The sequence below is a fragment of the Pseudophryne corroboree genome, chromosome 6, assembly GCF_028390025.1.
Source record: "Pseudophryne corroboree isolate aPseCor3 chromosome 6, aPseCor3.hap2, whole genome shotgun sequence".
Taxonomy (NCBI): domain Eukaryota; kingdom Metazoa; phylum Chordata; class Amphibia; order Anura; family Myobatrachidae; genus Pseudophryne; species Pseudophryne corroboree.
In genome coordinates this window covers 558,369,246-558,386,503 of record NC_086449.1, presented here as the reverse complement: position 1 = coordinate 558,386,503, position 17,258 = coordinate 558,369,246, and the positions used below count along the sequence as shown (strand labels likewise).

Below are 17,258 nucleotides of genomic sequence, written 5' to 3'. Positions count from 1 at the left end.
GGAACACCTATGCAGACTCACTTAATTTATCCACATAAATTGGGAGCTTTGACACCATTTTATGCTACTCAAAATTACAGTGATGCAAGTATTCATGAAATGGTCTTAGGTTTCAATAGTTCTATTTTTGCCCTAGGCACAATTTGCCCTTCCAGTGTACATCAATGTCAGAGAAGCATTGTGCTGCAGGTTTAGTTACATGAAATGTACCTCTGAAAAGTATAGCCTAAGGCAAATAACATTTGCTCTTGTATTTGAATTGGAAGGCCAGAAGAGATATAGAGGAGAGTGGGCTACTATGTCCACTATGTTGCATGATACATGACTATGGGGGAGATGTACTAAGCATTAGATAGAGATAAAGTGGAGAGAGATAAAGTACCAGCCAATTAGCACCTACACATCTCAGCATGCCCTGCCTCAGTTTTAGCATGCCTTAATAGCAAAACTGTGGTAGGGCATGCTGTGATGTGTAGTTCTACAGCAGCTGGAGGGCCACATGTTGAAGACCCATGGCTTAGATGCTCTGAGCTGAGAAGTGTACCAAAATGTTTCTTTACAATTTGCATCTTAGTGGCATTGCAGACGTTGCAAAAAGCACTCACAGTGTACTAGAGATACAAACTGCAATTGTACTCGCACAGGAATCTGTATAACACATGTACACATTCACAGATGACGCACAGCAGACTGTATCTGGAGGAAAACACATAGATGGTCACATTGGAACCCTATTTACACAGATACAGATGTATAAGTGATGCAAATCCCACTGGTCACTATACTCTAGCATTGTAGTTTTGTCATTGCTGGTCAGTTTAATTATGCAAACAATATGCACATTTTCTTAAAGAAAGAAGCTCTGCGAGTCAGGTTATTTGACGTGACTTGAGCCATAGTGTATGAGGTCACATCTGTATTCATAGGGGTGATATAAATTTACTATATAAATACAAATAAGGGCATATATATTTATTTGAGTAGCTTCCAGAATTAGTTTATCATGTCCCTGAATCCATTTGCTAATTTTTCAAGCTGTTAGTGACAAATCCTCCTAAACCTGGTAATACTGAAGGTGAGGTTAGTCATTCCTCTTGCAATAAGTAAATGTGACCAAGGGTTTTTACAAAAATAGTCCTTTATTATTTTACAAGTTCTGCTTGCTGACATGATGATCGATTCTAGTAAGAAAAAAATCAATTGAAACACAAGCTTTTGACAAGCAACATTCTGCATCTGTGTCATCACTCACAGGAGGGTCTAATGTGGCCTTTAATGCCTTATGCTGATTTAATCCTGTGCACCTTTAGATGGCCTTCACTAGAGCTTCACTTTAATAGTTGCCTAGTGTTAGAATATCCGTTAGATTTTAATACAGATTCTTTTATGCAACACTGCTGCTTCCTCACCCCATGCATACAGCATTTACGTTTGTCCATTATAATGTTTACTCTGCTTGCATAAATTAATGTCATTTTGATAGATTTATCATCATTTAAATGAAGAAAAGTGGTCCTTGTGTGTAGTGAAAACCAGCAGAGCACATTTTATTTCTCCCCTTAAAATAATGTTACTGAATATACTATCATTAAAAGCACTGATTAACCATTATGCTCAGTTTTAGCAGTTCTAATTATGCAACTAATATTTTTTAGATGGAAGTTATTGCTAAGCAGACAACACGGATACAATTTGCAAACACTTTTCTAACAGGATATCATAATCCCCATTCACGGTATTACATTTTCAAAGCTTAGAAAAGACGTTTCTTTTTGGTATTTTTTTAAATAATACATGCAAATGTAATTTACATGACCAAGCAGGGCTGACAACATGGCATCAATTTACAAAACAGCCTGAAAGACAATTCAAAGTCGGCTTTTGTACGTGTTTTTATACAGTCACATGGTACTTATTCATTACAAGACAGATTCAAAAGAAATGGAAATTTTAAACAAATTACAAAAAAAAACATTTTGACTTAAAGATTTTGAGAGGCAAAATTGAAAAGATCATACTTTTAGAGGACATTATACTGCCTGTTAACATGACATGTCCCATTTCTCATGACTCTGAGATCATTCATTTCCATTCCATATGCATCTTAGCAATATGGTGGATTCTCACAATGGGGAGCATCTGAAGAAATGTATCCTCAGACAACGTCTACAGTCGGTATTCACTATTCATGTAAGAAATCACATGGTCCGGAAGATGCCTGTTTGTGTAGGACTATAACCAAAGTCATTGTCATACAACAAAGATTCAACCAGATTAATGCCACCTGTGTCACCTTCTACCACCTGCATCTCTCAGCTACACCATTATCTACGCCACTGCATCTCCCAGCCACACTATCATCTCCCCCTGTAATTTCCCCGCTACATATCTCCGTTGCACCATCATCTTCCCCCTGCATCGCTCAGCCTGCCCCCTTTAAATCTGTCTCTCAGCCTGCCCCATTTAATTCTGTATCTCTCTGCCTTCCCCTACATTCACTCAGCATCTCTCAGCTTAACCCCCGCCTACTTAACTTCTCTGTGTCTCTCAGCCTGTGCTTCTCCCTTCTTCACTCTGCGTCTCTCACACAGTCCGACATATTGCACCTTGTGAGGAGGGGATCAGGCTATTCAAGGAATTATTCACCCCCAGGCCTGTGCTATTTCTTTGTCTGCCTCTGCCTGCAATCAACACCGCCTCCAGTGCCGCTCAGCCACCAGGGTCCTCTGCGCTCCAGCCTCGGGAGCGTGATGACATCACCATCACGCTCCCAGCAACACTAAAACAGGAGGAGGTGGAGGTGCCGCTGCCGTCAAGCAAGTTCTGGGTGCTCAGCGGCGGCAGAGTGTAACAGTGATAGCCGGCGGGTATGCAATAAGCAAGGGTATGGCTTACCAGTGGCCACATTCCTATGGGTATGCCATACCCGAGCGTACCGCCACACTTGCAGCACTGGTTAATACATGACATTGGTTGTTGAGTTTTTTTGAATATTAATAAAGGGGGAGGTCGAGCATGACATAAAGAGCTATATTAATTATTGCCACTCTATACCGCTGTTTATAGCCTTAATAACGACCTTCCACTGGATACGACTGGAACACTTTACAATAATAGCACCTTATAAAACAATATAAAAATAAGGATCTACATATAATATATTGACTTGTGTGTTGTGATTGCAGCCTAATTGCAGAACCAGGTGGATAAAGAGTATTTCAATTGATTTTAATTTTAAAGGGAATATTTGTATATCATTTGTATTTTCTATCATAGTGCTAAGCTTTCTCTATTAAATAATATGTATTTTAGGTGATATTTTGTATGTGCTCTCTTTTTATAATACTTGTATTATTATTAGCAACTATTTGCTCTGTAGGATCCTGTGATGTACAATATACTTAAAATTTTGACATGTACTGTAGTACTTTAGAATGTCCGAACAATGAATCATCTACATAATCTAATAGTTGTTTATTTGTTTGAGTCCTTTAAGTGTCAAATTGATACAACCATTTAGTAAACATATACCATTCTGGCCTGCAATAGTTTTATCTACAGTATATAACTGGCAGGAAATATTTCTGTTTCTTAGACATGCAACAAAGGCTAGTATATAAACAATAAACTCATTGGTTATTTATTAAGGTCATACCATTAACTGTAGTGATGAAGTTTAATATCTAGTGGCCATCTAAAATATTTCTGCATCTGTTAAACATTTACCTTCCTGCAACATATTGTCTTGTCTTGTCTTGTTTTCAGTCTCCCATATCTGTAAACAGCATGTGGCACACTGTAAGGAACCCCTTTGTTTAGAAAATATGTATTTAGCTTAGTAAACTTTTATCTTTGCACCTTTCTCTTGGTTTCTGGTAAAGTTATCATCAGCTATTCACAGTAAAGATTAACAGAGCACAAAGTCCTGTTCTCTATATGAGGCAGAGCTGGATTAAGGCTTCGGGGGGCCCTGTGTACTTGACACAGGGGGCCCTAGGATCTAAACTTAAAATTACAATGTCTTTAATCACTACAAACTGTAATATATATATATATATACATACACGCACATATATATATATATATATATATTTTATATAGTATATACGTGTATGTGTATATATATATATATATATATAAAAGCGATACTCGGCACTCTGCTATCTGTATAAGAGCAACTTGCCACAACTGATATATATATATATATACATACATATGTATGTGTATTTGTGTGTGTGTATGTATATATATATATATATATATATATACATGTGTATATATATATATACATGTGTATATATATATATATATATAACCGATAACCTTTAAATAATATAATAACCTAAACTTTGAATAATATAATAACCTAGACTTTAAATATAGCCAACCCCTTACTTTTATTTTACTTGGCTGGCACGCTGGGCGCTGGCTAAATATGCCATCAGGGATCCCTTCTTCCTCCTTGTTCCATGCAGCCTGCGAGCCCAGCCAATGACTGAGCCGCAGGCTGCTGCTTTACAGATTATTGGACAGCTGACCCGTCGCTCAGCTGTCCTGCCAGGCCGTGTACTCCTACTATTGTGGGACAGCTGCAATGCATGCGGCGCCGATGGCATTTGGCAGTGAGAAGCCAGGAGCTGGGACAAGCAGCCGGGAGATCTGTAGATCAACAGCCATTGCTCAGCTGCACTGCGTGTGGCACTGGCTTTTAGCAGTGCAGCTGGGAGCCGGGAGTGCTGCAGAGGGTTGCGGGGGCCCTTTTGAAAAGGGTGACCTGGGGTACGTATCCCCAGGGCCCCCCTTACTATGGCTCTGATATGAGGCTTACTGCAAATAAAATGGGGAGCATTGCAGTATACAGCCTTGAGACCCAGATGGGTTGAGTAATGTCAAGTTAATATTTTTAATGCATAATGCATATCTATCACAATCAACATGTTAAATGCAGTTGTGGCGTGAAAATATTGCAAAAACTTGCATTGTGAAAATCTATTCTTTTCTAGATTTTATCATTGCTCAGGTGAGATGACAGAACTTGCAAGAAAACCCTGTCCCGAATACTATTGAATCCCTTGCCGTTAAAAAGTGGAACTGTAGCCCTTCATACATCCACCCACAGAATGGTTTTGATAAATGTGCTTATTAAACATATATTTCAGGATATCATTAGGACTTAGGAGACACAAGTTGCTTTTAGTCCTAAACACAGATTGATAAACCCAAATGATTTACCAAAATTAATAAGCAATGTTTATTTTTTAATCTGTGTGATGTGTTCAGATAAGAATATTAGAATATCTGGAAAAAAATGGCAACTTCATATCACATGAATCTGCTGTCAGCAAGGTCAAATAATTACATGCCATGCTGGCATTTCTGAATGTTTATATTAGACATTGTCTGCTCCTACTCATATTTTGGTCTTTTCTGAACCTGACTGATGTTATAACCAAGCCTAAGCATGTAACACATTTCTGTTGCCACAAAACCATACCCCCATGCTATTGCTTTGGGTCAGTAAGATTGACAGGAGAGCTCTGGTAGAAAGTAAAGTTATAATGGGAGATAAAATTGACATCTATTCTATACTACATGGAGAGCTCTACAAGCAGATGTATAAGCTCCATCATATAAATTAGGTAATCATATAGCCAGGTTAATGTTTGTGGGGACCCCACTGATAAAATTAACAAAATGACATACCATTCTCTGTCCCTTACCCCTTATCTGCATATTTTGTATTGTTCTGAAACCCCACTCCTCTATGTCATTTACCATGAACACATCATTATCCTCTCATGCTCCTCTGTCTTTGGATCACTACTCCAGTCTTCACTCTTACTGATTGGCAATACAACAATGTAATTATGTCACAGTCAGGGCTCAGGAACCAGTATCAACTGGGAGTTGGGACTCAGATTAGGATCTGGGTGCCTCTTTAGGCAACTGTAACAGGGTACAAACCGTTGCCCATATTACAGTACATGTAACAGGCACTGTACCATATTGGAAATGATAGGGGTCCAGTGGGACCTATGGGCAATCATCCTGGCTGCTCCATTCTCCTACAAGTCAGCCCTGCATACACTATAATGATATTTAGCATAATATTTACATTATACAAAAAAAAAGGTATACATCTAGGTAAAAAAATAGAATGCCGCCGCTGACATTTACGGTTATGTTTATCCATTATTTTGACTGACTGGTAACTAGTAAATGTATATTTTATAAAATTTGACACATACCGTAGTGTGCTTAGTCATACAATGTAAGTAAGCCATTATATACCATTGTATACCATGCTTTAAAATTATGGTGCCGGATATTGTGCCATCACAGTAACCCTGAGCAGAGAACATTCCTGCAAACAGTATGCTAATAATTACAGTATACAACTCTTTACTGGTTGGCTAGTGTACAAGAAAAAGCCCAGTCCCTGAGAACTAAAACAGAATACAGAGCTCAGTCCCTGATAGATAGCATTGAAAAATAGCCCATATCCTGGAGGGTAGTTTACATTTCAGAGCAATATCAGTGGTCTGGGTACTATTTTCTGGTGACCTTGGCACTGTGCAGAAACATTACCTTGTGGACAACATACAATGTTCTCCCCTTTGCTCCCATCAGGTCCCTAAGCTGCTATCAGACTGTGCAGTATTTGAATGATAACAACTCGGTTTCCATTCCTGCAGTGAACTTCGATAATGAGCTAATGTTAAGCTAATGAGCAGGAACCTGACCACTATAAGCTAATAATAGAACAAGCCGATAGCATTCAATGAATGTATATGTTTGGTGTTTGAAATTAAGAAACGTGTCATTAATACTTTTACTTTTTTCAAATTAAATCTAATGTTTGACTAATTAACTATGCGGTTTTCTTACCATATGATATGGGTTTTAATGAGGGTTATTTATTAACACTATAGTTAGGATCAAATTTATAGAAGAACCATGGAAATCTATCTGAAATTTACTTCCATTATGTACCACACTTCTTAACTGCTTATAGGATACTTTAGTGCAGATTTACAGCTTTATGTCATATCAGTAACTAAACCTGAGATTGCATTCAGACACTACTTAAAGCCCATTTTTATAGTCCTTGCAAGTTTTGACTTGAGAACTCCCACACTACCATCCGTAGCAGAGCTGCCTGTTGTAGCACAGATTACTGCAGCTTTGGGCAGTTTTCTGTATATACAGATGGAGCAACGCTAATTGTGGCTCCATCTGTGACTAGGTGCGCCTTGCCGGGTGCACCACCGGGAACAAATGGGACGCGCATGCATTGTAGACGCGCACATGCCCCATTCACTTTGAATGGGAGCGTATGTGTACGCTCGGTGCTGTGCCAAGGTGCAGGCACGCCTAGGCACACAGCTCGCCCCTGCCTGAGGTGCAACCACTCTCAATGAGCATGGCTCCATCTATATAGGGGGTATCTTTTAAGCCACGGTAATTGGTAGAACAAAAAATTTGCTTTTATTGCGATTTTTGCTATTTTTTTTTAGTTTGACCAATTGCTTGTTTAAAAGTCACGGACCTATGTGTTTCCTCGGCTGTGATCACGAGACATGGTTACTTATTGGGGATTTGGTTTTGCCAGCTTCAGTCAGACAAAACCAAATCACCGACAAGTGCCAGCATCGGGACTAATAGGATAGCCCCGGGCAAGTCACTTAGCCATGGTAACGTACAGTACTGTGGCTAATTGGATACTGCCCATAGTTGTATAATTAAATTTTTTACATAACAAATACATCTTCTTTTATTAGTGTATAGGTATTTTGTGTCTCTAAAAGGTATACTTTAGTTATTTTATTTTTTAAATCTGAAACTGTTCATCCAGTTTTATTTTCAAATTATCTGTGCAAGGTTCTGAATTTGCTTTTGCAATGATTGTGTGTAAAGTGCATATCCACCTTAAACCGGGTCTGACGATTGGAAGCAGTCTGCAATATGGAGCTGTACTGTACATATCTGTTGTGTTTCCCAACCTACAATTGGAGATCATGGCAGTTATGTACAGTAGTGTAAAGTGCCCCTCATGCACTTGTGTGAGAAGACTGATGCAGAGCAATGCTCTAAACACAACTGGCCACATTTGTACTTAAAATTAATATTGAAAAACTAATCATACCTAATGGAATTGACAATTTAGTTTTTACTACTCACACATTTGAGCTTGATTTACAAACATGCACTAAATACACTTGTAGCCCACACTACAACATATGCTCTGATATTTGTGGTTTGCACTAATCGGTTTAGTTGGGGAGACTTTACTACTACTAGTGTAACTGATATATTTTAAGTCATTGGCGAGAATTCAAGTTTCATATTGAAAATATGTAAGATCCCTGCACTCTTTTGAACTTGATTTACGCTAAATACAGTATGTTTTGTGTGATTGTTAAAGTATAGGGTTATGTTACTATTTAAAATTGAATTTCAATCCTGAACAGAAATCCACGTTTAAAATCTAAGTAAGTAGATTATTTAAAATGTATATGATGACATAATATCATTTTAGACTTTATGCCCTATAACTCCCCATGTACACACTGATCAGCCTAGAAACTGCGAGCAGTTGCATCTGCCTTCACTGTACGTTGTACATGTAGCAGAGTGTATTTTATTAGCAGCCATTTCAGTTTTATATCTTCTAATGTGTTGAGCAGTGAAGACACAAAGCCTGTCTCCACAAAGCATCTAAACTGACATCCCTAGGAGAGGGCTGTGCACACTATCTACCATCAGTATTGCTTTTCTACAACCGATGATTGCATGCATTGTTTCAATTAAAACACTGTGTGAAAATATTTGAATATATAAGAATTGTCTACATACCTATTTAAGTGTGTCTTAATGTAAATAAGCATCAACACAATACATAGTTCCATAATAATTTCAATGTGATTTAAAGTTAGAAGGCTATTTGTAAAGTATATCTCAAATGATGACACAAAATCAATAGATTTCCTGTGCAGTCTATTGTCCATCACACAGAAAAGAATAAAATGATTTTAAAGTTGAATTGATTAATAAGTTAAACCAAGCACATTTAGCTTCTTAATTCTTAGTCTCTTTAGTGAGTATCTTAAATCATATTTGATCAGAACATTTTATAGTTGCAATCACTTATTCTATTGGCAAAGCTTATTTCATTGATTTTTTTTTACAGACATGGAATAGCGAGGGTTACTTTGATGCTTTTTATATCACTGATCTATATGTGTGTACTGGTATGTGTGTGTGTGTGTGTGTGTGTGTGTGTATATATATGTGTGTGTGAGAGATATAAGCACACTTACAGTACCTAAACTTACTGTGTCTGACCAACCTTTTATTATTTAGATTTTTCTCTTCAGAAAGCCTAACAACAATTGGCTGTATTCATTGTACTGTGTTTACTTGTTCTTTATATTGACAGTTGGTACCATAAGCCTTTTAAACAACAAAGGCTAGCAGCTCTACAGCCAATCTGTGATAAAAGGGGGAAAAATGAAATCACTATGGAAACTGGAGAAAGGATCTAACAGCTTTCTTTTTAGAGTAAATGTCTGATGTTTGTGACTGCAGGGAACTAAAATTCATACATTTGTATGATGTTATCATTAATGTTTTGTTATCACAGATTATCCTATTTCCAAATCATCTGACCTTGTCTTTATTAAGTGATCCCTTTGCTGAAATAGCTACTGTTTTGCACTAGAAAAAAACAAGAATGTGATGAGGGGAGGAGTGTAAAGCTAGTCTGCTTCTTAAATGATTATTTTTTGAATCACACAGAGCTCCTGGGTCCTGGAATGAAGACCACAGCGACTTTTTCAGCAATGCAGCAACCCGGGGAACTGAATGCCAGTCAGAAAACAGTGTATCATCCAATTGCATGCCTGCCTTTGATCTTGGACTGAGAAACTCAGAACCTCTCCCTCCAATCCAGAAGCAAATAAATACTAAGGAGAAGAGACATCCCTCGATTCAGTGCACAGACACTCTGAGACAGAAAAACGAAGGCGACTGTCATTATAAGAGCACTAATGAACCTGTTTGGATTGCAGACTGCAGCAAATACCTGTCTGCCCATAGGAGTTTGCCAGTTCTTCCAACATCATCAGACAATGCAGAGAGCTTTGGCTTACACAGGCCACTGTCTTTATCTCCAGACAAAGCCAGTCATTCTTTCAGCACACCTGCAACAGAACAGCACAGAGAACTGGAGGGGACTAAACACTCCACTCAGCCTAAAACCTATTCAGTCTCTGCAAATACATGCAAGAAGACAGACAAGAAATATCTTGGTAAGTAAAACAAAGACATTATAGAATATAAATGTCAATGATAACTTGTGAATTTTCTTTAAAATACATAAAATTGTTTCAATTTACAGTATATTTTATTTTAAATTATTATTTTTCTAATAATGCCCAATATAATCATTAATATTTTTCTATAAAAATAGATTTTAATCCTATTTTACTAAATTAAAAGGGTTTAACTAAAATGTTACATTTTTCTTCTACACTTTATCATCTTTTTTACTTTCTAAAATGTTTTATACTTTTAAATATTCTGTGTGAATTTATACTTTTATTTTGGAATACCGAGTTTAATTTTTTTAACTTTATTTGAAGGTTGTGCTGCAGAGGACTGGAGAGATTATGGTGCAACTACCAGGGCAGTTATTAATGTGGTTTTCCCTCCACCAACCTTCTCCACACATGGCCTCTCCAGAGCAGCTACGCCTAGTGAAGGGAACCTACAGAGGTGAGTGTTCAGAGGGAGCTACCCTCCTTGAAACAAACCGTTTTTTATTATTACAATTCAGATTTATTATGGAAAAATATGCTGAAATTCTCTCTTAAAAAAATCAATTCAATATTTTGACAAAAATGTTCAGGTTTTACATAGATTTTCTACTATTTATAAAAAAATTAATTGTATTTGTATTTTTCCCTTTTTTTATGCATATGTAAATATTATCAGATTTGCTCCTAATACTAATCTGATATACTTTAGCCGGAGCTGTGTACACATGTAAAGCTAATGTACACAGCTGTTTTCAACAAGTTCAAAATATATTCAGACCAATCATTTAAATAAATGTACATTCATCTTACAGATAAACCAATGTTTAAGTAAGTATGCTTCAAATCATAATTACTATGTATTGTCTGAATAACATCTCTCATTTGCTATGGTACGGAGACAATTTACTACATTCATTTTCACACACAAACTACGAAGTGTGGCACACATAATAGAGCATCTGGTTATATAGTAAATAGAGCACAGTGGAATTAAATTACGTCCCTACAGAGAAAAATGAAACTACAGTAGATGAATATGTTTCTCTTCTTAACATGTTCAATACCAGGAAATCAGGTATATGTTGACATTCAGTGTGTCGCTTGGTAAGAATCATTCCACTTCTTTCCTTTGAAAGTACTCATAGACATTTTAATTATAGGAAAAGGAAAGTATACCCATCATAATGACATTATTAACATGGGATTATTCTACGTAAACCTGTAAGCCTGTGTAAAATTTGTAGATGACATTGTTTAAATGTATCCACTTCCTCAATACCAGTTTCTGGTTGTCAGACAGAATTAAGGGAGTCACAGCAAGAGCAAAGCTTAACTAACACAGGGTTATCTGGGGTTATGAAACTGAAATACAAATGTCGTGCTTGTTTCTTGTTAATAGATTGGCAATGCACTTCTAAGAGTAAGCCACTCTGGATTGACATATGTATGTATGTATGTATGTATGTTCTATACATGCTATATAGGAGATACCATTACACATAGTAGTCTGCCTCATTCTGGCATATCAATGTATGTAAACAGATCTTTTCAATAATTAATTTAATTATTCCATAATTGCATATTTATGGTATTCATCAGTTACAATTTAATCTTCTTGAAGTGTGCATATATTGTATTCATGTTTTGTGGTGATAAAATAAACAGTACAGTATTAATCTACTGCTCCTGTGAATTTAATATGAAATATGACCATTTGCTAGAGAATGGTAAATTAGTATATACAGTGTATGCATATATATATATATATATATATATATATACTTTTAAAGCCAGTCCATTTAGATTATGTAACTGTTATATTATAAAAAAATAAAAGTCAAGCCATACATTAAGAGTACTGCCACTTGTTTATGCAGATCAGTATGCTATTCATGTGTCAATTGATATGTTATTTTTAACAGGCATAATGTACAATTCACTAATGCAGTGTTTTATTCAGTGCTGCATGGACCAATGGTCTACCTGTGAATGACAATGCTGATGTTTATAATCACAATAAATTAATAGCAAATCCATGAAACACTTATTTTTTCAAGTTTAATTATTCATATTATGTTTTCTAAGAAGATTGGATCACATGACTTGGACTAAGGTGTCTGAGACTTTTCTGGATAGGCTTAAAGCACAATATATTTTCTTTACCTGCATTGTTGACAAATTATGCAGTTTCAGAAATTTGGCTAACCATAATATCCCTTTAAATTGGTGCACTCATGAATTACACAGGCTCTGTGGCTGATTAAAACCAGGTGAAATGAAGACAAGAAATCAGCCAGCCACAGAACCTGTGTAATTCATGACTGTCCCGGTTTAAAGGGATAGTATGATAAGCCTACTTATTTGACCACCTGTATTACTATTTTTCATTTCCTTTTTACAGATGTATCCACCGTTATCTTGAGTAGTTTTCTGTGCCTAGTCACAACATGATTTATTAGCATAAACCCTTCAGCTATTGTTCTCAACTGCAATACAATACAGAGAACAATACAGCAGGGGATTAAGTCTGACTGGCCAGTCACAGTTAATCCTATTAACCGTCAAGATAAATGTGGATACATCTGTATGTCACAATGTATTTTTTTACATTGCAGTGCTTGTTTTCTACATACTATAAAACATACTTTTTCATTTCCGCAGACAATAAAAAATTAACATTTCAAATAACACAAGATGCTTAAGCATACTGGTGTTTTATATGCTATAAAGTAATTTCTAAATACTGCTAAGAACATGTATATTCATATTTGTGTATGACTTTATAGATGTTTTATAAATTATTACAGCTGTTGCAAAAAAAAATGAACAGTGCACTATTCTGCTGTCTGTTATCAGACTGCACAGCTATTGTGCTCCAATGGCTTAGAAATATACAGCAGCACTGTCCCAGATAGCAAATCAGTGCTTAAAAGGAAAACCTGGGTATTCACTTGCTGAGATCTGTCAAAGCCTGAACTGGCTGGATTCATGTCTGTCTCTGGAACAATAGTTACCTGTATCCTTTATGGGCTGTTTGGCAGACACCAGCAATCTGTATAAGGTCTGTCTCTGTTAGACACTGGTCAACAAGAATCCTTAATGACAGTCTAGTTTTCATTAAAATAAAGAAAAAAACCTTCATACCTTCCTGATGAAGGACAGAACTTTGAAGCATTTACTGGTGTCATTTCCATTCATCCCTGACTTGGCCTGAGGTTTGGTTCCCAGTCTAGAAGTCAGCAGGCTATCACTTCCCTCTTCCTCCACCCCTTTCTATTGCACTGCAAATTAAGATTAGTGTCACAGCTGAAACAAGTACACAGTAATACACATTATAGATACAATCACATCGTGGCAAGACAGCAAGAAGGTAGGACAATAGAGAAGACCACAGACATTTTTTTTTAAATATAACTTTGTGTATAATGTTACAAAACAGTCAAAGAATGTGCTTTGTTCTGTAAACAAGTATAACTTTCTAGTACAATAGCCTATCCAGGCTGTTACCAGTTTCTGAGCACACACAATGAGACACATTAAGCACAGGAATCAGGCTGGCTGAGAAGCCTGCAAGACTTTTTTTCATGTGAGACACTATTTTTCAGGCATTATTTTAATAGCATGCTTAATAATAAGCAATATGTGACATAAGGAAACACTGTTCACAGTACACATGCAGTATTAAACAACAGTGCTTTGCCATCTAATATGTGATTATGTTTACACTCTGTAAACTGTACTGAGGTCACCTAGTTTTAAAGATTGATGAGGCTTACAGACAGTTTCAGATGGTACTGCTGCAGATGAATTTCGTTGTTAATACAAAGCAGGAAAAAAAAATATATTTTGCATACTTTCATAAATTAGCTAAACATTATGCACAGAACACTATGTAATAACAAAATGAGAATGTTCAAGTATTTGGTATTATTTCTTTGAGTTGAACAGCTTTATTCACTTAGTATGACTGTAAAAAGAAACAAAAAAACAACATTATTTTAATTTAAAGCTGCCATTCCTTATGCTTTCGGTAGTGTGGGACCACAAGTAAGTCTCTTCAGTTATTTGCAAGGGTTAATGTTTGTTATAGGTATTAAGGTGATATGGGGGATTCTTGCACCATAAAGCCTTTTGTGATTGACATAGTAAGATCTAATCTTTTTAATTTATCTTTCACACCAATGGGGATGGAAAGGGATTTAAGTCAATTTATTGGTTTTTAAGTCACTATGAACAGCTGCCATTTTGGATCGTTAGAAATATTTTTATCCTTAATCCAAGCAATTTTAAATCTTTATAGAATTTTCATTATTCTAGACTAGGTTTTTAATCCTCAATATGTGTTTAATGTAATTGCTTGCTAGCTGTCACTCACCTGTCACTTAGACAAAAGATATTGATTGTGTGTTTATTACATTGAATGAAAGGAGTGATAACAATCTTTAAAACAATGTAATGGAAACTTCCATATGAGTTTAGTATGTTGTATCTGATTTATTGCAGATTAACATTTCATTTGTGCTGAGAATTAAAAAAAATTATATACTGTAGTACAGTCTTTAGCTGTCTGGATCCTAACACTTTGCATGCCATCGGTGTGAAAACATATATATGTTACATACATTGCCATCTTAATATCTCTTTTACATAAAGGAGACATATAGTTCCAAACAATGTGTATTTTTAAAGAAAATAGAATACAAATGATTATAAAAAGATATGCTATTATTATTAGTTGGATGCTTTTAACATGTAAAGTTGAAACTACAATGGGCATGCCTTTATACTGTATAGATAACTCTAGCACAGAACACAGCAAGAGAGTAATACAACATTATTCAATATTTTTTTTTGCACAAATAGCCAACTGTGTAGGAGCCAATGAAGGAGGAATATTTGGTGCTGTTGCTAAGTCTATAGGCAGAATAATGACCTATGTAATGGATTACCGCATTGAGATATCGTCAAGACTGCTTGAGCTCTGTCAAACTGCAGGTCAATGTGTTACAGAAGGGGGGCTTACACAAATCTGAGGGATATGCAAACTATATGTAGTGCAATAAATCTTTATAATTAGGTTGAGTGTGTCACAATTGCTGGATCTGACATATATTTGTGCAAAAGAGCAGCAATCCCTGTTGCTAATCAAGGTCAATTGGTTCGAAATACATTATAGCCCCTTGCAGGCTACAATGAAGATGATTAAATATAATAGTCCAATACTAAGGCAATTATTCATTCCCACCACAGTAACAGCAGGTTTCAGGATGAAAAAAATTGAGATTTCCATGTGCAAAAGGGGAAATGTCAGCAATTTGCTGAAAAGAATAACAATTTAGTTAACATAATGGCAACTGTTCTTATAAGCCTTTATGCATATGATTGTTCTGTGTCCTAGTGCTATAATACGTGGAGCTGGCTGCAAGTCATTATGTTAAAATGTCACATTTTCAATGCCTGCTTCTTGGTGAGAAATGTGCCTCTGGACTTTCCCAAATCATAGCTGGTATAAATTGTGCATCTCCAAGAGCCCACATTTTAGCGATAATTCTGATGTCTTGAATAGTCCTTTTTCCACATCAAGAAATTCATATTTTTGCTGTTTTTTTGTTTTTTGTTGTTGTTATTATTTATGTCCGGCACAAAATCCAGAATTTTACAAAAGCCTTTTAGAAATGTACATTTTTTCGTGGTTTATCATCTTCAGAAACAAAAGACTATGTACAATACAGCAAAACAAATCTTTCCATTCTCCATTGAAGCACTTTATTTAGTCCAATATGTATTAATTTCCTCTGAATACAGCAGCAAAAGCAATTGCATGCTAAGTGTTAAAGTCATAAATGACAGAGGCGAATTAGGGTGAAAGACTGCAGCTCTGCATAAGCATAACTCGTCTAATTTATTTTTTATGCAAAGATTAATGTGTACCCAGCATGAATGTTTTGGTCTCCTCCATCATTATGAAAGGGAACTTTGGATCTGCATTACCTAGCCATGTTACATCAATCAATCAGCAGGGTATGGTTGAAGAAATTTAGCAGGAACCCCACCTGAGACTGAGCACATCCATTTCACTAATGGACTGTTCCTTTTTATTTTACAGTAGAAAACTGTTTTTTTTTTTTTACTTGAAAAAAAGTTTTTTTCGGCACAGTCTATGAAGAATTACCAGTAGCAATGGGTAGAAATAATGCATATATGCCTATTTACATAAAATCTGAATTATTAAAATTTACAAAAATATTAATTTGAACTGTAATTATTCATGTAAGAGGACATTAGCGTTTAATTATCATGACAAATTTTCATGTAAAATGTTTTTGTTCTATTTTTATAGATGGGTTCATCCTGTTTAGCAACAATGATTAGTAAAGGAAGTAATTTATTTTTTATTTAGATTTCATAGTATCTTTTGCTACAATAAATCTGCAGTCTGCTCATACAATTATATTTCAGCTTGACTTTAAACAGTCATATTATAACATATATGACCAAGGAATAGCTAATTACCTCGAGAGATTTCCATCATTAATGGTATACTATAAGGGAGAAGATTGATAAAATATGGTATGATCAACCTCTAATTAGAGAAATACAGTAGGGTTGGGTTTAAACGCGAACACAAGCACACATGTACAAACCATGTTCCCATTAAAAGGGGAAGCTGTACCATACAACTATTATAAGAATACAGGAGCTTGTAGACTGGACATATTTTATCGAGACAAGTTTAACTCTGCACAAAGTGCATAATGATGGGAAAATACAAAGTTTAAAAAAATGGAGACAACTGCTATACTGTATATGGAAATATTTAATGGTGGTAGTTAAGTAAGTTGTATAATATGAACATCTGCTTACTGTGTACTATGTTTTTACCAAAAATATAGTGAAACTCTCTTTATATAAAAAGAGTACTCATATCAAACATAATAA

The 17,258-nt window shown here is 35.8% G+C and overlaps 1 protein-coding gene across 1 annotated transcript in view; it reads left to right on the top strand.

Annotated features, from left to right (window-relative positions):
• LOC134934622 (dynein axonemal heavy chain 3-like) overlaps nt 1-17,258 on the top strand; it is a 1,803,147-nt gene that overhangs the window by 248,275 nt on the left and 1,537,614 nt on the right. The window contains exons 5-6 of the mRNA XM_063930015.1: nt 9,799-10,310; nt 10,644-10,776. Of these exons, the coding sequence (XP_063786085.1) occupies nt 9,799-10,310; nt 10,644-10,776 (645 nt within the window). The remainder of the gene's footprint in view (nt 1-9,798; nt 10,311-10,643; nt 10,777-17,258) is intronic.